The 17,371-nt window shown below is 40.1% G+C and overlaps 1 protein-coding gene across 1 annotated transcript in view; it reads right to left on the bottom strand.

Moving 5' to 3' along the window:
- OVCH1 (ovochymase 1) overlaps positions 1–17,294 on the bottom strand; it is a 61,234-nt gene extending 43,940 nt beyond the window's left edge. The window contains exons 1-9 of the mRNA XM_024347914.3: positions 14,205–17,294; positions 13,130–13,248; positions 12,755–12,852; positions 11,860–12,032; positions 7,678–7,773; positions 6,193–6,344; positions 4,263–4,452; positions 2,828–2,926; positions 1,315–1,402 (exon numbers count right to left, since the gene is read on the bottom strand). Of these exons, the coding sequence (XP_024203682.2) occupies positions 1,315–1,402; positions 2,828–2,926; positions 4,263–4,452; positions 6,193–6,344; positions 7,678–7,773; positions 11,860–12,032; positions 12,755–12,852; positions 13,130–13,248; positions 14,205–14,268 (1,079 nt within the window). The 5' untranslated portion in view covers positions 14,269–17,294. The remainder of the gene's footprint in view (positions 1–1,314; positions 1,403–2,827; positions 2,927–4,262; positions 4,453–6,192; positions 6,345–7,677; positions 7,774–11,859; positions 12,033–12,754; positions 12,853–13,129; positions 13,249–14,204) is intronic.
- Positions 17,295–17,371: the final 77 nt, after the last annotated feature.

Below are 17,371 nucleotides of genomic sequence, written 5' to 3'. Positions count from 1 at the left end.
TTTAAATTATGAGCTGAAATTAAGCCACATCTTTTCTATCTGTACTTGAAATAAATATTTATATTCATTTTACATTAGTTTTGAAAGTTATAGTCTTTCCATCATTTTAGTTTTAGCATACCCATTGGCTGCAGCATAAGGTCTAATCTCTCTGCATGGAACTCAAAGTCCTCTGCAATTAAGTCCCAATCATCCTTTCTATTCTCATCATCCACTGCTACCCCAGTTCCCATTCACATTGTTGTCCAGTCACAGTGGGACACTCAAAACCCAAAAAACCCTAATCTTCCCCACCTCCTTGACATTGCTTATACCTAATTCCCTTGGCATAGAATGACCTCTTCCTGCCTCTCCATCTGTTGAAATCTTCAGTATTAGAGCTACCAAAGAACTCATGAGCTATAAAATCGTAACTATCCTTCAATGCCTCATTTCAATGCCATCTTTTCCACTATAACATTTATATCTGTCCCCACACTTCTAACCACTCCACACATACCTTAAAAACCACACCAAAGAGAATTAGTCTCTATCTTTTATAGTGTGCACTTTCTTGGATGGTGTGGATTATAAAGCTTATTTCCTCTTGTAGTATAGTTATTTTTGTCTAGCTCTTTCTACCAGATTATAAACTTGTAGAACAGTTATCTTTATAGTACACTATTCAAGTCTCAGTACGATTTTAAAAATGAATTTAGATCACTTAAGAAAATGAGATACTTGCAGAAAGATTTTCTAAAGCTTAAAGATATTTTTAGCTACATTTAGATATATTTTAGAGGACAGGGTATGTAGAAAATTCGTAAAACGAGACTAAAGCTTATAGGACATGAACTATTTTCCATCTTCTAGGTGATGCTAAGCAAAATATTACCATGATCATAGAAATAAATGTGACAGAATTAATCACTAAATCCCATAGCAGTCTCATTGCCAGACGCTGTTAGTATTAAGTATTTGAATACATCCATTCAAGGAAACTTTAGTTTAATAACTATTCAGGTTGATGATTTACATGAGTGAGTAAATATTCACCAATCAAAAAGTACCAGATGAAATAGATACTTTTATAGTAGAACTGGAGATACCAGATAAAAATGCCAAAATAAGCCAAGTTGTGGTGGCATGCCCTTATAATCCCTACTACTTAGTAGTCTGGGGTAGGAAGATCCCTTGAGCCCAGGAGTTCGAGCCCAGCCTGGGCAATGTAGGGAGACCCTGTCTCAAAAAAAAATTGCTGAAGTAGAGTGTTTTAAACTGCCCCATTTTGTGGGAGGAAAAGCCCCAGGAATCATTCCTATGTAGGATACATACCAATTATGAGAATAGTAGTCTCCTTTGGAATGGGGGTAACAAATCTTCCCACTTTCTCCAAATAACACTGTCCCCTGAGGTTTACAATCTTCAAAAACATGGGAAACAAGCCGATCATTTGCCTCACCCATAGACAACATTTCAAAATGATACAGAGGCCAGCCTGAAGCTGTATGATTTATATTAGTCATTTCATCGATATTTATGGGAATGCAAACATTTTTAGAAGCTATGATTTAGACATTGTATTTGCAAACAGACTTTAAAAACATTTCTGAATTCACCATAATTTGAATCAAAATCAAAACTTTTAAAAACACTTCTTCAGATTTAACATTTATCCAACTTTCCCATCTCTTTCTAGGCTGTCTTGGGTAAGGTTAAATACCTTTGTATAAAGATGCTAAAGTACAATTTGAGAAGCTGAGGCGGTTGCATCACTTGAGGTCGGGAGTTTGAGACCAAGCCTGGCCAACATTAGTCAGGTGTGGTGGTCCATGCCTGTAGTCCTACTCAGGAGACTGAGGCAGGAGAATTGCTTGAACCCAGGAGGCAGAGTGCATGCCACTGCACTCCAGCCTGGGTGGAGAACAAGACCCAGTCTTTAAAAAAAAAAAAAAAAAAAAGATGTTAAATAAGCTGGGTGCAGTGGTTCACGCCTGTAATCCCAGCACCAGCACTTTGGGAGGCCGAGGCGGGTGGATCATCTGAGGTCAGGAGTTCGAGACCGCCTGGCCAACATGGTGAAATCCTGTCTCTACTAAAAATACAAAAATTGCCGGGCACGGTGGCTCACTCCTGTAATACCAGCACTTTGGGAGGCCGAGGCGGGCGGATTACGAGGTCAGGAGATCGAGACCATCCTGGCTAACACGGTGAAAACACGTCTCTACTAAAAATGCAAAAAATTAGCCGGGCGTGGTGGCATGTGCCTGTACCCAGCTACTCGGGAGGCTGAGGCAGGAGAATGGCGTTAACCCGGAAGGCGGAGGTTGCAGTGAGCCGAGATTGTGCCACTGCACTCCAGCCTGGGGGACACAGCATGAGACTCTGTCTCAAAAAGAAAAAAAAAAATTAGCTGGGTGTGGTGGGGGGTGCCTGTAGTCCTAGCTACTTGGGAGGCTGAGGCAGGAGAATCGCTTGAACCCCGGAGGCAGAGGTTGCAGTGAGCAGAGACTGCTTGCCACTACACTCCAGCCTGGGTGACAGAGTGAGACTCCATCTCAAAATAAATAAAATAAAATAAAATAAATAAATAAATAAATAAATAAATAAATGGATACAGCTTTTAGCAATGGCATGGAAAGTCTCCCTCATTCACTCAAAAGTTTTAGATGCCAGGGTCAGGTTTTAAATGTTGGAGCCTATGTATGAATATGAGCAGGGCTTTTAAAGTTTACATTCAAAAATTTAAATAAAACTCAGATTGTGAATATGGTACAATCCTCCTGTTTGCTTTCCTCTGATGACTTTCTTCAAGTCAGCTTCCTTCTCTAATCAGAACCACACATACCCTCTCCTCTCTGGCTTCCATTCACTTCTTGGACAGAACTCAGGGCCTTTGTTATACACCTTGAGCCCACTTTTGAGAGGGGTTGGCCCCGATCCAAACCTGTAAAAGGTATAAGGAGTCAGTGCCTTTCCCAATAATAATCATTTAAATAAAACATTTTTAACAATGTGAAGTTAAAAGAATATGAAGAATTATAACTTCTACTAAAATCAATGCAGAGGGAATCTTTTCTCAGAGTCAGTAACCCACTATGTCTTTTTAAAAAGGCTAAAGGACTACGTGGAAGCAGGAATTGATTTGATTTGATGGTTAGTGTGGTTTTAAAAATAAGATGTGAAATATTCAATTCTCTGATTTTTAAGAGTTAAGAAAACTCAATTTAACCCTATTTCCAAAGCATAGCCAGTTCTGGAAAGACAGAGGGGAAGATGAACTATAAAAAATAGGCAAATAGAAGATGAGAAGCTTAGAAGATTATCCGAAGGAAGCATTATTTAAATAAATCACTTATCACGTTCTGGTGTTCATTTCACTGAAATTAACCATTAATGTCTGATTTCATTGCTCTTGTAAAATCTCATTGTTACCATTTACCTTTGTTCAGGGCTTTTAAACCTTGTCAACTTTCCCTTCCAGGTGATCAAAATGGAACACAACTGCTACCAGAAGAGAACTGCTCCCCTGCAGTGGAGCAGTGAAGAGGCCTTTTACATCTAAGACCAAAGGAGAGTCTGTGGCAGTCTGAGGAAGTGCTGGCCTGTGGTAGGATCCACAGCACCACTTCCAAAAGCCCTGTCAGGTGGCTGCCCTTGGACTGCCATGAGAAAGCGATGGAGGATGGAGAGAGCGCTATGTTCTGGGGCTCTGGGTCTTGTCATTTTAAAAAAATGTGTGGTTTCTGCATTCAACTGCTTGTTCCTGAAAGCTGTGTTCTCTCGGGCTTCTTTCATTCTGCAGACGACAGGTTTGGTATCTCCAGGCCCACATTTTCCTAATCTAGATTTGAGTGTCACAGAGCCAAATTAACTCTCCCTCATTTTTTCACTGTTGCCAAGGAAGTTAACAAGGTTGAACGGGCAAAGTGGGAGATGAGTGATTTATTTTTGGTGTTCTTAAGTAGTACAGAGAAAAATCATGCCAACTGAAAAAATGAAGAAAGAATCCCCTGATGAGTCTATTCTCAAGGTCTATTAATAAAATCTCATAAATGCAAAAAGGCATCTCATGAAAATGTTATACAGGGATTTGGTTTGTTCAAGTTATATTGACAGATTTCTGTACTCAGGGTTTCAGAGACAAGTATCTACACTGGACTAAGAATTTAAAACCAGCCTCATTCTTGCTTTGTTCTAAAGCTTAGTTCTGATAATATCGCAACATAGCAGAGTAACTACCCTTGAGTTAGGATGAGATGAGGAAGAAAGAATTCACCTACCTGTGAACAGGTTTTGAGTGATAAAATCCATCAACTCAGACACTTTGGAGAAAATGCCAAGTGATGCCTTCACATGGTTGTTTCTTACGGGAGCTGAACCTCCAGCACAACCAGCTACCCAGGAAGTTATTCCAGCAAGAATCCAGATTCCACCACCTCTTCTACAAACCAGTGGTCCTCCAGAGTCCCCCTTTCATGGTACAAAAAAAAGGAAATTTGAAAATAGCCACAGTGTAAAATATTTCATCATTTCTGTAAACATCAGCACTCATCACAAAGTGAAAAGAGGTAGAGGCAAAGAAGTCCACTAGTCATCGTCCATCAGCTTTTTGTTTATCCATTTTCTTGTGTCCTTATCATTAGTTTCAAGGCAAAATCTTTTCATGAAGATAAAATCTCTTTATACCTATTGGCTGCAATCTTGTCAGGTTAACAATTTCTCTTCCTCCTCTTTCTTTTTTTAAACTACCATGTACATTCTAAAAATCATTGGAAGGGAGGTAGTTATAGATAGATGTTTCTACTATAGCTTGTCACCTGGAATTGCTAGGAAAGACTAGGTCATCTTCCAATCCTATGGAGCACCAGTGAATAGATCCCTCAAAATAGTTCAAGGCCTCAAAGCTTTAAAAACAGAAAGCCTGGGCAGGGCACATGGTTCACACCTGTAATCCCAGCACTTTGGGAGGCGGGGCTGGTGTATCACCTGAGGTCACGAGTTCGAGACCAGCCTGACCAACATGGTGAAACCCTGTCTCTATTAAAAATACAAAAAAATTAGCTGGGCATGGTGGTGGGTGCCTATAATCCCAACTACTCAGGAGGCTGAGGCAGGAGAATTGCTTGAACCTGGGAGGCAGAGGTTGCTGTGAGCCAAGATTGCACCATTGCACACTCCAGTCTGGGCAACAGAGCGAGACTCCATCTCAAAAAAAAAAAAAAAAAAAGAAAAAGAAAAAAAGGAAAGGACCACATTGGCTCTTATGCTACAGAATAAAGAACCCAAGATTTTAGGATTGCATCTTCAATAACATTCCAGAATCTATGCTGCTTTAAGACTATGTTTCAGACAACATTGTGTCAGATTAAACTCTTCTCAAAAGGTATAGAGGGCTTCATCCAAAAAAGGATTGCCTGTAATGAATGCAGATAGGAAAAAGCACCTTTAGCCTGTTTTCCAATTTAGAAAGCGGCATAAGTGTACGTTTCAATCTCCTCCCTCCCGAACTCCTGTCATCGCCTCGAAGAAAAACTCAAAAATCCTTCCAACAGATAATTTCAGAGAGCTTCCCTCAACATTTTCAAGCTGCTTTTTGGCCAAGAATAATGACTCCTTACTGCTCCACCTTAAAAGAGAAGATAATTTACTTGGAAGACCTATCTAAAACTTAAAACTCATGTGTTTCACAAATTGGTCTCCTTGTCCTCTCTAAATATCTTGGGAAGATTGGTATTCATTGTGAAGTTGTGTCAGTCTTGGGAGATTGTGGTCATTCCCAATATCTCTTACACAACAGTGACTAAAGCTATGTATCTTCAGTCAAACTTTGTGAAAATATATTCTGCACCAAAGGAAAAAAAATCCACAATGCTTAACAATATGTGAAATGAAGAATTCATAGCTAGACCTAATAAGATTGTGAAAGTGGTCATCTTGCTTGATTCCGTTAGGTTGCACACGTTGAAACTAACCCCTTTTGCCAACCCACCAAAATAAAAGAAGTGTAGGGGTAGGAATGGACGTGGAGACAGGAAATAATTCTTTCTGCTCAGGTCAAGTACACTTTTTCAGTAGAAATCAGAGGAAAAGATGAAGGGAAAAAGAATTTTGACACAGTAATAGAAGAAACATGAGCTTCTTTTGGGGAAAGGCAGAATCTACTTTCACCCACGTGTTACTGAACAGCTAGGCTGGTTTACACTTTTGTACCTGGCAGGCGTCCATTCCCCCATCAGGGAAGCCAGCACACAGCATGGTCCTTCCCAGGGGAGGGAGGTTCATGCTCTTGAGCACAGTATTACACGCTCTGTCATCCATGATGGGAAGTTCCATTTCTTGTAGGACATTTGAATATTCTGATGCTGTAGAGAGAGGACAGATAAGTTAGTACACAATATCCTCATGGAAACAAATTAATGGGAAGTCTACAAGTTTGGAACTATTTCAAACAGATTTTTAACCACATGTAGAAGTAATTGTTTTTAGGTGTGAATCATATTCACTTCTAAAAATCAGATATGTGGCAGAGGACATTTTTTAAAAATTCAGCAGATTTTTAAGGTAACATAGGCAATTGTACAATTGTGGCTGCTCTAAACAAATGCTTAAATGTTTCCCCAAGAGAGGAAAACTTTGGTCAATATAGCAATGTTTTATAAAAATGATTTTTTTGAGACAAGGTGTCCCTCTGTCACTCAGGCTGGAGTGCAATGGTACAATCAAGGCTCACTGTAGCCTCAACCTCCTGGGAGCAAGTGATTCTCCCACCTCAGTTTCCCAAGTAGCTGGGACTACAGGCATGCCACCGTGATTTGCTATTTATTTATTTATTTATTTATTTATTTATTTATTTATTTATTTTGTGGAGACAAGGTCTTCCTATGTTATCCAGGCTGGTCTGGAACTGCTGGGCTCCCATCTTCCTGCCTTGGCCTCCCAAAGTGCTAAGATTACAGGCGTGAGCCACTGCGCCCTGCCTAAAATTCTCTATAAAATAAAAAATCACAATGTATTGTTGTCAAGCTTTAGGTATAGTTGACAAATAAAAATTGTATTTATTCAAGGAGTACAAGGTGATGTTTTCATATATGTATACATTGCAAAATGATTACCATAATCATGCTAATTAACATTACATCACCCCACAGAGTTAACTTTTTTGTAGTGAGAATACTTAACATTTACTCTCTTGGCAAATTTCAAGTATTCAATATATTAACTATAGTTCCCATGCAGTATATTGGATTTCCAGAACTTACTTGTCATACAATTCCACATTTACTCCCTTTGAACCACATCTTCCCGTTTCTCTCACTCTCAAATCCCAGGTAATCACCCTTCTACTTTTTGTTTCTGAGTCTGACTTTTCAAAAAAGTCACAATATTAAAGACAAAGAAGCTTAACTATTGTTGCTATTTCCTGATCATCCTTTTGCCTTATTCCTCCTCATCTATCACAGCTCTATCCAGCTTCCTTTATCTGCCATACCAAATTGGCAGCAGCAGGAGTGATATGAATAGCCTTTTTAACAGTATAAGCCTTTCAATGCTGAGGACTACCAGAAATCTTCGTTGTGTCAGAAATTAGTGATAAAAAATGATAAATGTACTACTCATGGTCAACAAAATTATTTCTGCTTCCCCTGGACATACAGAGAGCTGGAAGAAGTATTAAGTCATTTTGGTGTCTCTTACTTTTGGAAATCTTGCCCCATCCACTGGATAAGCAAAGAATTCCTGGTTCAACTTTATCATCACTGTCAGGAAGACAGATTGGCTGAACAGCATTTCCTGAGAAAACAACAAAGGCATGAGGTTCATGGATAAATACGCCATGTTGAATATATTTGGAAAAGTGAAATCTCTTGATTTCATGGCTTCTACACTTTCTTTCTAAATGTAATGGTGACATATTTTAAGTTTTGGCCTCTCCATATAAAACCGTTTTGTATTTATAGAAATTTTGAGAAATGCAGAAAAAGTAAAACAAGGATAAACATAAGGCCAATTGTTCTGCACATCACCATGAGCCCCCTAATCTACTAACATTTTAGACTATGCCTTTGTTTTGAAAGGGTAGTTTTTCACTTGACAGTTATTGAACACAAATCCAGAGGAATTAGCCAGGCCACTGCCTTTGAGAGATTGAATTGATCTTTAAGATCCTAGAAATTTAACTGGCCATGAGAGGAGCTGTAAAGAACCTGGGAAGCTTAGAAAAAATATGGATAATGGTGGGAAGAGACTGTAATTCAAGAGAAAGTGGCTGAGGACTGATCACAATTGATATCCAAATCTTTAGAAAAAAGCCCAGTAACTCCAACTATGATGCAAAAAATAATTTTGTGTCTAGACATTGCTGAAAATGTAGCACACTAAAAACAAAGAATGGATCTCAAAAAAATCTAGAAGGAAAAAAACGTATTACCAAAAATGGAATGTTCTTGATTTCTCAACAGCAGTAAGCGAATGTTAGAAGACAGTAGAACAAGATGATCAAATTATCACGTGGCAAGCACTCTTTTAGATCTCAACGAATGAACAGAAAGAAAAATATCTCTGTCTTGGTAGAACCTCATGAGTGTATATATTTGTGTTTGTGTGTTGGGTGAGGGGAGAAGAAACAAACAGCAAATATAATACATTGTTCAGTGGTAAATACATGCTATGGAAAAATAATAGGATAAAGGAGATAAGTCTGGAGATTAAGGAGAATGGCATGGAAGATGTCATTTTAAATATTATGGTCATGGAAAGTCCCATTGAGCAGGTGACATCTGAGCAAAGTCTTGAAGCTGAGGAAAGGAATCATGTAGTTATCTGGGTGGAAGTCATTTGATGAAGAAACAATCCTTGCTGCAGGATCATGCATATATGTTTAGGGGACAGTGGGAGGCCAGGATGACTGGAGCAGATTAAGTAAGTTTCATAAAAAAAAATAAATCAGAGGTTAGATATAGGACTAGAAAAGAGGGTATGTCAGAAAATAATGACATTGATTTTCATCTAAATGTAGTGGAGAACCATTGAAGTGGTTTGAATAGGGTGACATAACCTGATTTATGTATTAAAAAGTACTATTCTGGCCACTGGGTTAATAACAAACATTAGGAAGACAGAAGAAGCAGCTTGAGAAAATTTCAGAGACCATTAAAATTAACCCAGGCAAGACATGATGGCAGTATTGCCTGGAACAAGATGGCAAAAGTGTGAAGTGAGTGAAGCAGAAGCAACAGGATTTTCTGACTCATTGGATGTACAGTGTCCAAGAGAAGAATCAAGGATGAATCCAGAGTTTTTTAGATTTAGATGTTTAAATTATTGATCCTGGATGAGGTCACGAAGAGAATGAGCACAACTAGAGAATAAGATGTCCAGGGCTGAGCCTGGGGCACTCCAACAATATGAAGTCAAGGAGAAGAGGAAGAATCATCATAGAAGACTAAGAAAGGGTACAATAGGGTAGGAGAATAACTAATGGATTCCTGGAATTCAAGTGAAGAAAATATTTCCAAGAACATATGAGCAATTCTGCTAAAAACTCTTACCCAGAAAGATGGGAATTGCGAAGTTACTTTGAATTTAGCAACATAGAGGTCATTAGTGACTGTGACAAGACCAAATTTATGGAACAGTGGAGAGAAAGTCTGATCCACTTAAATGTGGAACAGACACTTAACCTAATACACCCAGCTATGAGAATTGAGGAAACGAAATTGACATAACTAGCATAGATGGCTTTTAATAGATGTTTTCTATAAAGGAAAGAAAAAATGGGGCAATAGTTTCCTCTTATATACACTTCGAGTTATTCTCAGTATTTTGATCGCCTACTGTCTTCTGACATTCACTTACTGCTGTTGAGAAGTCAATAACATTCCGTTTTTGGTAATGTGTCTTTTTCCTTCTAGATTCTTTTGGGATCCATTCTTTTAGTGTGCTACATTTTCAGCACATGTCTAGATATATAATTATTTTTTTGTATCATAGTTGGAGTTACTAAGCTTTTTAAATCTAAAGATTTGGATATCAATTATGATCAATCCTCAGCCACTTTCTCTTGAATTACAGTCTCTCTCTACCAATATCCATACTCTTTCCAAACTTCAAATTGGATGTTTACTACACTCTATCTTCTCTGTCTCTTATCGTCACTGTCTTCTCTGGGTAATTATTTCAGATTGTCTAGTTCCATACACCTAATCTAATCTGGTAGATAAATATTCTATTGAGTTTCTAATTCCAATTACATTTTTATATTTTCATGTTTTACTGGCTTATTTTCAAATTTCCCTTCCATCTAATAGTTTCTTGTGGTTCAATCATTTTCAGTAACTTTCACTGCTTTAAACTTTAATATACTCATTTTCTATTCTCTATCTTGAAATTTGTAACCTTTGAAGGTCTGATTCTGATTGTTAATTCTTCAGACTATCTTTGATGGCAAATTTCTCTGCATGTTTCTGTGCTCGAATTCATTAAAACTTTATGGGAATATATTAAACCTGGGATTTAAATTTCATTCTCTCAGAGAATTTATTTTGCTTTTGCCAGAGGCTGATTACTCACCTGGAACCACTTTAAAATTTTGCCTTGGAGTTTTTGTGCCACACAGGTGATGTCAATTCCAGCATCAAACCTGAGTGAGGCCTGGCTCATGATTACAGATTCTTCTGAGAACCCTCTGTCCAGAGCCAAGGTTGAGACAAGTAAGTGTCCTTATTCCCTCACTTTATGTAGCATAACACACACAACTCCCTCTCCCTATCTTTCAAAGCATCACCTTTCAGAAAGTTCCAGGTTCTTTACAGCTCCCCTCATGGCCAGGTCAATCTCTAGGATCTTAAAGATCAATTTGATCCCTTAAGGGCAGTGGCCTGGCTAACTACTCCGGACTTGTGCTTTGTTTTTGGCCACTTAACACTTCCTTTTCTTGCATTTAAACAAAAGGGGGCTTTTAGTATTTTACCCAGAATATTTATATTACCTGTGTTGAGAGAGTGTTGGATATCTTGTTCACAGTAATGACAGAAAGAAATCTCTGAAAATATTTTCAAATGTTCCGAGCTTTTTTGTTAGAGATGAATATAGGTAGGTAGTTAAAATGTAGCCCAGCCAAGACACAGGAGTCCTTAAAATACCAGTTGGCCAAAATATGGACTTAAGTTGTTCATCAATGAATGAATGAAGAAAATGTAGTATATATACACAACGGACTATTATTCAGCCACAAAAAGAATGAAATCTTGTCATTTGTAACAACACAGATGAAACTGAACATGGATATTAAGTGAAATAAGCCAAGCAGAGAAAAACAAATATCACATATTCTCCCTCATGTGTGAGCTAAAATGCTGAATCTCATGAAGATAGAGAGTAAACCTGTGGCTATGAGAGGCAGGGAAGGGTAGGGAGGAGGGGAGGATGAAGTGGGATTGAGTCACGGATACAAATACACACTTAGAAGAGGTAAGACCTGATGTTTGATAGATCAGAGAAATGATTCCAGTGTTCCTAGCATATACGAAAAGCTAAATATTTAAGGTAATAGATATCCTAATTACCCTGATTTGATTATATGAATGTATCAAATTATCACATGTACCCTGAAAATATGTACTTCTAATATGTATCAATGGAAATAAATGAAAGGGAAAAAATGTTGATTGTTAGGTTAAGCATAAATAATTTGTGGCTAGGACATGTAGCCTATACAGTATTTTCTCAATAGGTTATAGACTGAACAAAATTATTTTAAAAAGAAACAAAGCTTAGCTGTTCTATTACTAGACAACCACACAGACATGAAAGTTAACTTGAACATAATTAGCAGTTTTCTTCCACTGCATTTTTAATATTCTAACTCTCCATACTCACCAAACTTGACTTTGTGTTTTAGATACAGCAGTGCAATATCAGGACTCATATATTCACAGCTGTTGTATTCAGGATGGGTAATAATTTTTGAGACAGGAATATTCTGTTCTTGCTTATCCTTCTGAAAGAGGCTGTAATCCCCAGAAGTCACAGTTATATTCTTCAGTTGCTTCCTAAAACCAAAGAAAAATGTTTCATAAGTAGTTGTTTCCCCTACGCAAGTCTTCTTGGTTTGATGTAATTAAATGAAAAGTGATTAATGTATCTTTAAGCATCCCTGAGTCTTTGAAGAAGGTTTTCCTTATTATTGAGTATTACCAATGGTCATATTTTTTTAATCTAGAAAAAATCGTAGTTTTCAGTCATGTTTCCATTTTTCTGAGTCAAGTATTTAAATATTGCATCCTTTTCTTCTTTGATATACAAACCATAGTTCACACATGCAATGCCATTTTTAACAGGATACAGAAGTTTTTTTCTAGAACTGTTCCTTCTTTTCTCTTATTAGTACCCTCTTTTAATCTGGTCAAATATTTGTAATTTCTGCAGTTTTTTCCCTCCTAATGATTTAAACCCAGATGATTAAAACTTTGGAGCATCCATTTAACATTTCTTGTTAATGCTTTATTACAGTAAGTAACCACCACCTCTACCCAAGCACTAAATCCATAAATTATAGATGATGTCTGGGATTGTTTAATTCAGTAGAACAGGAAGCACTGGGAATCTTGGGACAGACACACATTTCTGGGAATCAGGAAGATCAGTGGGTGGGTGCACTGGGAGGCAAAAGTAAGAAAGGGACTGAGAATGAACCTGCTATTTAGAGCAACAAATCTCCCAGTCCCATAGCCAGGAATCAAGGCCTGACAAGTAATGGAAATCCACAACTTACTCACTGAGGCTGTCCAGGCAGTGTGCTGCTGTAACAACCCGATCTTCTTGAATCAAGCTTCCTCCACAGAAGTGGTGCTCATCTGATTTTAGGGAGACCTGCCCAAGAAGAAAGTTACAAATGCAGCTAATATGTCTCCCCATATATGTATCTCCATCGGAAACACTGGAGATCAACTTTTCTAATCTGACATAATATTCTTAAAATACTGACATAAATTGGATAGTAAGATAGTTCCTATGAAGTAAACTTTTTGGTAGAGAGCTAGAGGGGTTCAGGAGAAAAACTACATATCAACGTGCATTCTTGCTTTTGAAACAAAGGAAATATTTCACTGTTTTCTCATTAAGAAATCAATGCCTTTGTTGCACTGACCTGCCATGGATGTCCAGTCACTGTTGAATTTCTCCAACTACTAATTCTAGAGAAGAATCTTGATCCCACGGCAGGTTCCTTACTTTTCATGTTGACCATGCGAATTCCACACTTCAGTCCTGTGTAGAAGAGCATGTGTGTGTGCACACACAGAGCCTTATGTAAGAGTTCACTTTACCAACATTTCCCATTTGGATTTTCCCGGCCTGGCACAGACATTCTGATAGCACTTAGCTGCGGACTATCACATTCTTCTCTCAATATTTTCTTCAGAATATCCCACAGTCACCTGGGTTGACCGGAATTTGCCTCCTGTCTGCTCCCTTTCAGCCTGTGTTACCATTGGGCAGGAAGGAGCCAGCGCTGCCTCTGGTAGGTGACTTGGGGCTTACTCTGGGAAGATGCAAATTTAGGTTGTGTTAAAGATACCAGGAGCCACATGCAGTGGCTCCCGCCTGTAATCCCAGCACTTTGGGAGGCCCAGGTGGGCTGATCACTTGAACCCAGGAGGTCAGAACCATGGGCAACATGACAAGACCCCATCTCTACAAAAAAATGTAAAAATTAGCCAAGTGTGGTGGTACGTGCCTATGGTCCCAGCTACTCAGGAGGCAGAGACAGGAGGATCACATTAGCCCTGGAGTTTGAGGGAGCCGTGATCGCACCACTGCAGTCCAGCCTGGGTGACAGAGCCAGACCCTGTCTCAAACAAACAAACAACAAAACAAAACAAAAGATACTGAGGAATGACATATACTACTCTGGAAGGGAGATATTTGTCTTTAAGTTACTTCTACTTGGTTAGGTTTCCTTGGAGGAGGCTCCTTAGTACACACATGATTAGCAGGTGTGCCTACAAACGAACTCTAAAATGCGAAAAATTTCAAAAAGGCAATCTGGCCCAGACCTTCCTTTGGGGACATCTGAGCATGCACCACCCCCTCACCCTTTCTTCCCAAATGCCTCAGGTGTGGCTATACCACCCCGACTTCCTGAGGCAAGGAGTAATGAAGTCTTCCCTCTCCAGCACGCTCAGCCTCCTCCGCAGTCCTGGTGCTCAGGGCCCTAGGCTCACCTAGGCTTCTGGGGTGGCCGATGACCAGCAACAGCAACAAACCAGCACTGGCCAGCATGCCCATAGCCTCCACGCATCGGCCTCGCACGTCCTCCCTCCCTGCAGGCTGAGAAAACTGTGGTGAAGGCGGGGGTCTCGCCCTTTATTCCCTCCTGCGGTGTCTATGGGCAGCACCTGCCGTGGCGCCTTGGTTCGCAGGTGTCCCTCTTCACGATCGTTTGATCATTGTGAGCTGCTGCCGCTCTCTGGTCACCCCTGGTGTCACAGCACCCCGCCACCCAGCCTTAGAGACTGGCACGAGGTGGCCCAAGGGGCGACAGTGGTGCTCATACATGTGCAGAGGTTCCTGCTAGCAGATCCACAGCAAGCCAATCAGTGGCCTGGAACGCTTAGCCCTGCGACTGGGCTTCCCAGACTGGGGAGTGCGGTCCAAGCTCAGGGGCAATGAAGCTGGTCCCCCACACGAAACACAGGCAGGACTTCTGAAAGGCGGAAGGTCATGAAGCTTAGTACAATACTGACCCTTCTAAGAAGCTTGTTGCCCTTGACCCTCTAGACTTTTCAAAGAGTGAATAGGAAAGATCAGGCTTGAGCTGACATCATTTTCTGGGTGGCAGTACTGTCCTCCATTTCAGCAGAATGGCCCAAAAGCTGTAGGATCCATCATATAAGATGATTAAAATTAATCTATTGGTGAGATATCACTTTTTTTCCCATGAATATTATTTTGTAATAAGTTAGGCTGAAGTTAGAAGACAAAGCCAGAATTTGTAATTGTCTTATATTTTGTCAGAAAATTAGGGCAAGGCTAAGTGGACATTCCATATATATCAAATAACCTATGTTCAAGTGCTCTATTTTACTTTCATGTAAAATAGAAATAAAAGCTTCTTGAGGTAGGAGGGTACATAAACTAAGGGGGGCAGGTGGGAGATGAGCAGGTAGATGGGAAAACAGAAGGCAGTCAAGGTGGAGAGAATACAGGCACAGGTACAAGCAGGTGACAACCTACTGGGGACAGTGACCTCTGTGACTGCAGGAGAGAGCAGAGGGTAAATGGACACCATTTGAAGAAAAGACTAAAAAAAGTGAATGATGCCTGTCGCTGTGGCATCTTCAAAAGGTGTCCATTTACCCTCTGTGGCTAGTGGCTACCATGTTAAACAGCACAAATACAGAACATTCTGTCATCACCAAAAGTTTTATGGGACTGTGCTGTTCTTGAGAGTAGCACTATTTTCTTTTGAGTATTTATTTCAAGGAAAGACACCTCGGATGACAGTTTGAGTAGATGACTCCTTGGTTTCATGCCTGGGTGTCTAGGGGATAGGGGGTGTCCAGCATGCTCTTAAGGTAAGCAGCTCTTCTGTGAAAATAAAACATTGAACCTCCAGGCTTCAGTACTGTCCAGGGGATGTCCAGATGTGTGGCTACCTGAACAGTGGCCCTCACCACTTTCCTCCCTGTAGTCATCACACAGGGGTGACCATTTGAACCACCATGCCAGCTCCAGGGCCACACCGTTCTCCAATAAAAGCTCAGAGCCCCCACATGGACCCAAAGCCCTCTTTCTTTTTAGCAAGAGGTAAGATGAAACCCACCAAAAAGCCTTTACTAAACAAAAGGGGAAGAACTAGAAGGTGAAAATGTGCTGTGCAAGAACGGTCAGGCCAGCAATATTCAAGCTGCTGGTCAAACTATGGCCAGCCCTTTCGTGAGGCTCACAGGTGCTGTCCCCTTTCACTCTTCTGCCCATGGCACACAGCTTTGCAGCATATTCTGTGGTTTCTTTGTTTCAAACCTGGGAATCTCCATGCGGTGGGGCACCACCGTCTCATTTCCTGTTACAGAACAACTCCCTTTGTTTCCAGAGTTCAAAACCCACAGCTTCAACTGAGACCCTATTCTTATATACAAAGGTTTAGTCCCTTACAGGCCTCACATAATAATGCCTTTCCATTAAGTGGAAAAACAGCCATTCAATAAGAATTACACACCATTAATAGCCAGGCCATAGGCCAGGCGCAGTGGCTCACGCCTGTAATCCCAGCACTTTGGGAGGGTGAGGCAGGCGGATCACCTGAGGTCAAGAGTTCGAGACCAGCCTGGCGGCCAACATGGTGAAACCCCATCTCTACTAGAAATAAAAAAAATAGCCGGGTGTGGTGGCACATGCCTGTAATCCCAGCTACTTGGGAGGCTGAGGCATGAGAATCGCTTCAACTAGAAGGCGGAGGTTGCAGTGAGCCAATATTGTACCACTGCACTCCAGCCTGGGTGACAGAGTGAGACTCCATCTCAAAAAAAAAAAAAAAAAAAAAAAAGCCAGGCCGCCAGGCCACTAGTTTTAGACTCAAATTTTCTAAAAAAGTAATGGTTTCAATATAAATTGAGTTTGTAGTTATATTAAAACATCCAAATGGAAGAATCCTCTTTTTATGTTTAAAATAACTTCAGAAAAGGAAAGGATACCAAGGAGAGGAGTGGACTGGACTACCCCCAGAAAGTGGTGACTTGTGATGTACAGCAAATCTGTCTTTAATTTGGACATCTTCACTAGTATAGGACAACAGTGATCTGCTATTCGAAAAGCTTGGCTGTGAAGGGCAGACGGAGATGTGATAGCAGCTACAGATAAAATGAAATAGAGGATTTTTTTTTTCAAATTGTTTTGGTGTTGATTGCCTGTGTATGTGCTTTAAGATAGAGTAGAACTGACAAATTGACAAGAGCCAGCAAAAGGAAGAAGTTAAAAGATGAAGGAGAAGTTAAGGCATGGAATGAAGTTCCATAAGAGGCAAAATGCAGAACCTAGGGTCCTCTTCTTCCATTATGATAACAGGAGAAAAGAAAGGATAGAATTAGGTGCAGGTAAATGTATAGATGAAGTGCAGGGCATTGGGGGATAGCTGCTTTCTACCTTTTATTTACTCTGTGAAGAGAGAGGTGACAGCATCTAAGCATGATAGGGGAGCGGATCTGGAGTGGGTGAGTACTGAATTGGCACTGTGCGGAGGAAGGGAAAGAGAGCGGACAGGAAGCACACAGAACAATGCAATGAAATGAGTAAATGAATGAATGAAGGAAGGAAGATGGTCCTTTTTAAAACATTGTTAAAACAGACGCTCCTGGTGACATGGACATCAGTACATACTAACCATGAAGTA

Source organism: Pan troglodytes, chromosome 10 (genome assembly GCF_028858775.2).
Source record: "Pan troglodytes isolate AG18354 chromosome 10, NHGRI_mPanTro3-v2.0_pri, whole genome shotgun sequence".
Lineage (NCBI taxonomy): Eukaryota > Metazoa > Chordata > Mammalia > Primates > Hominidae > Pan > Pan troglodytes.
Note: the sequence above shows the minus strand (reverse complement) of the source record. Positions and strands in the feature narration are given on the sequence as shown.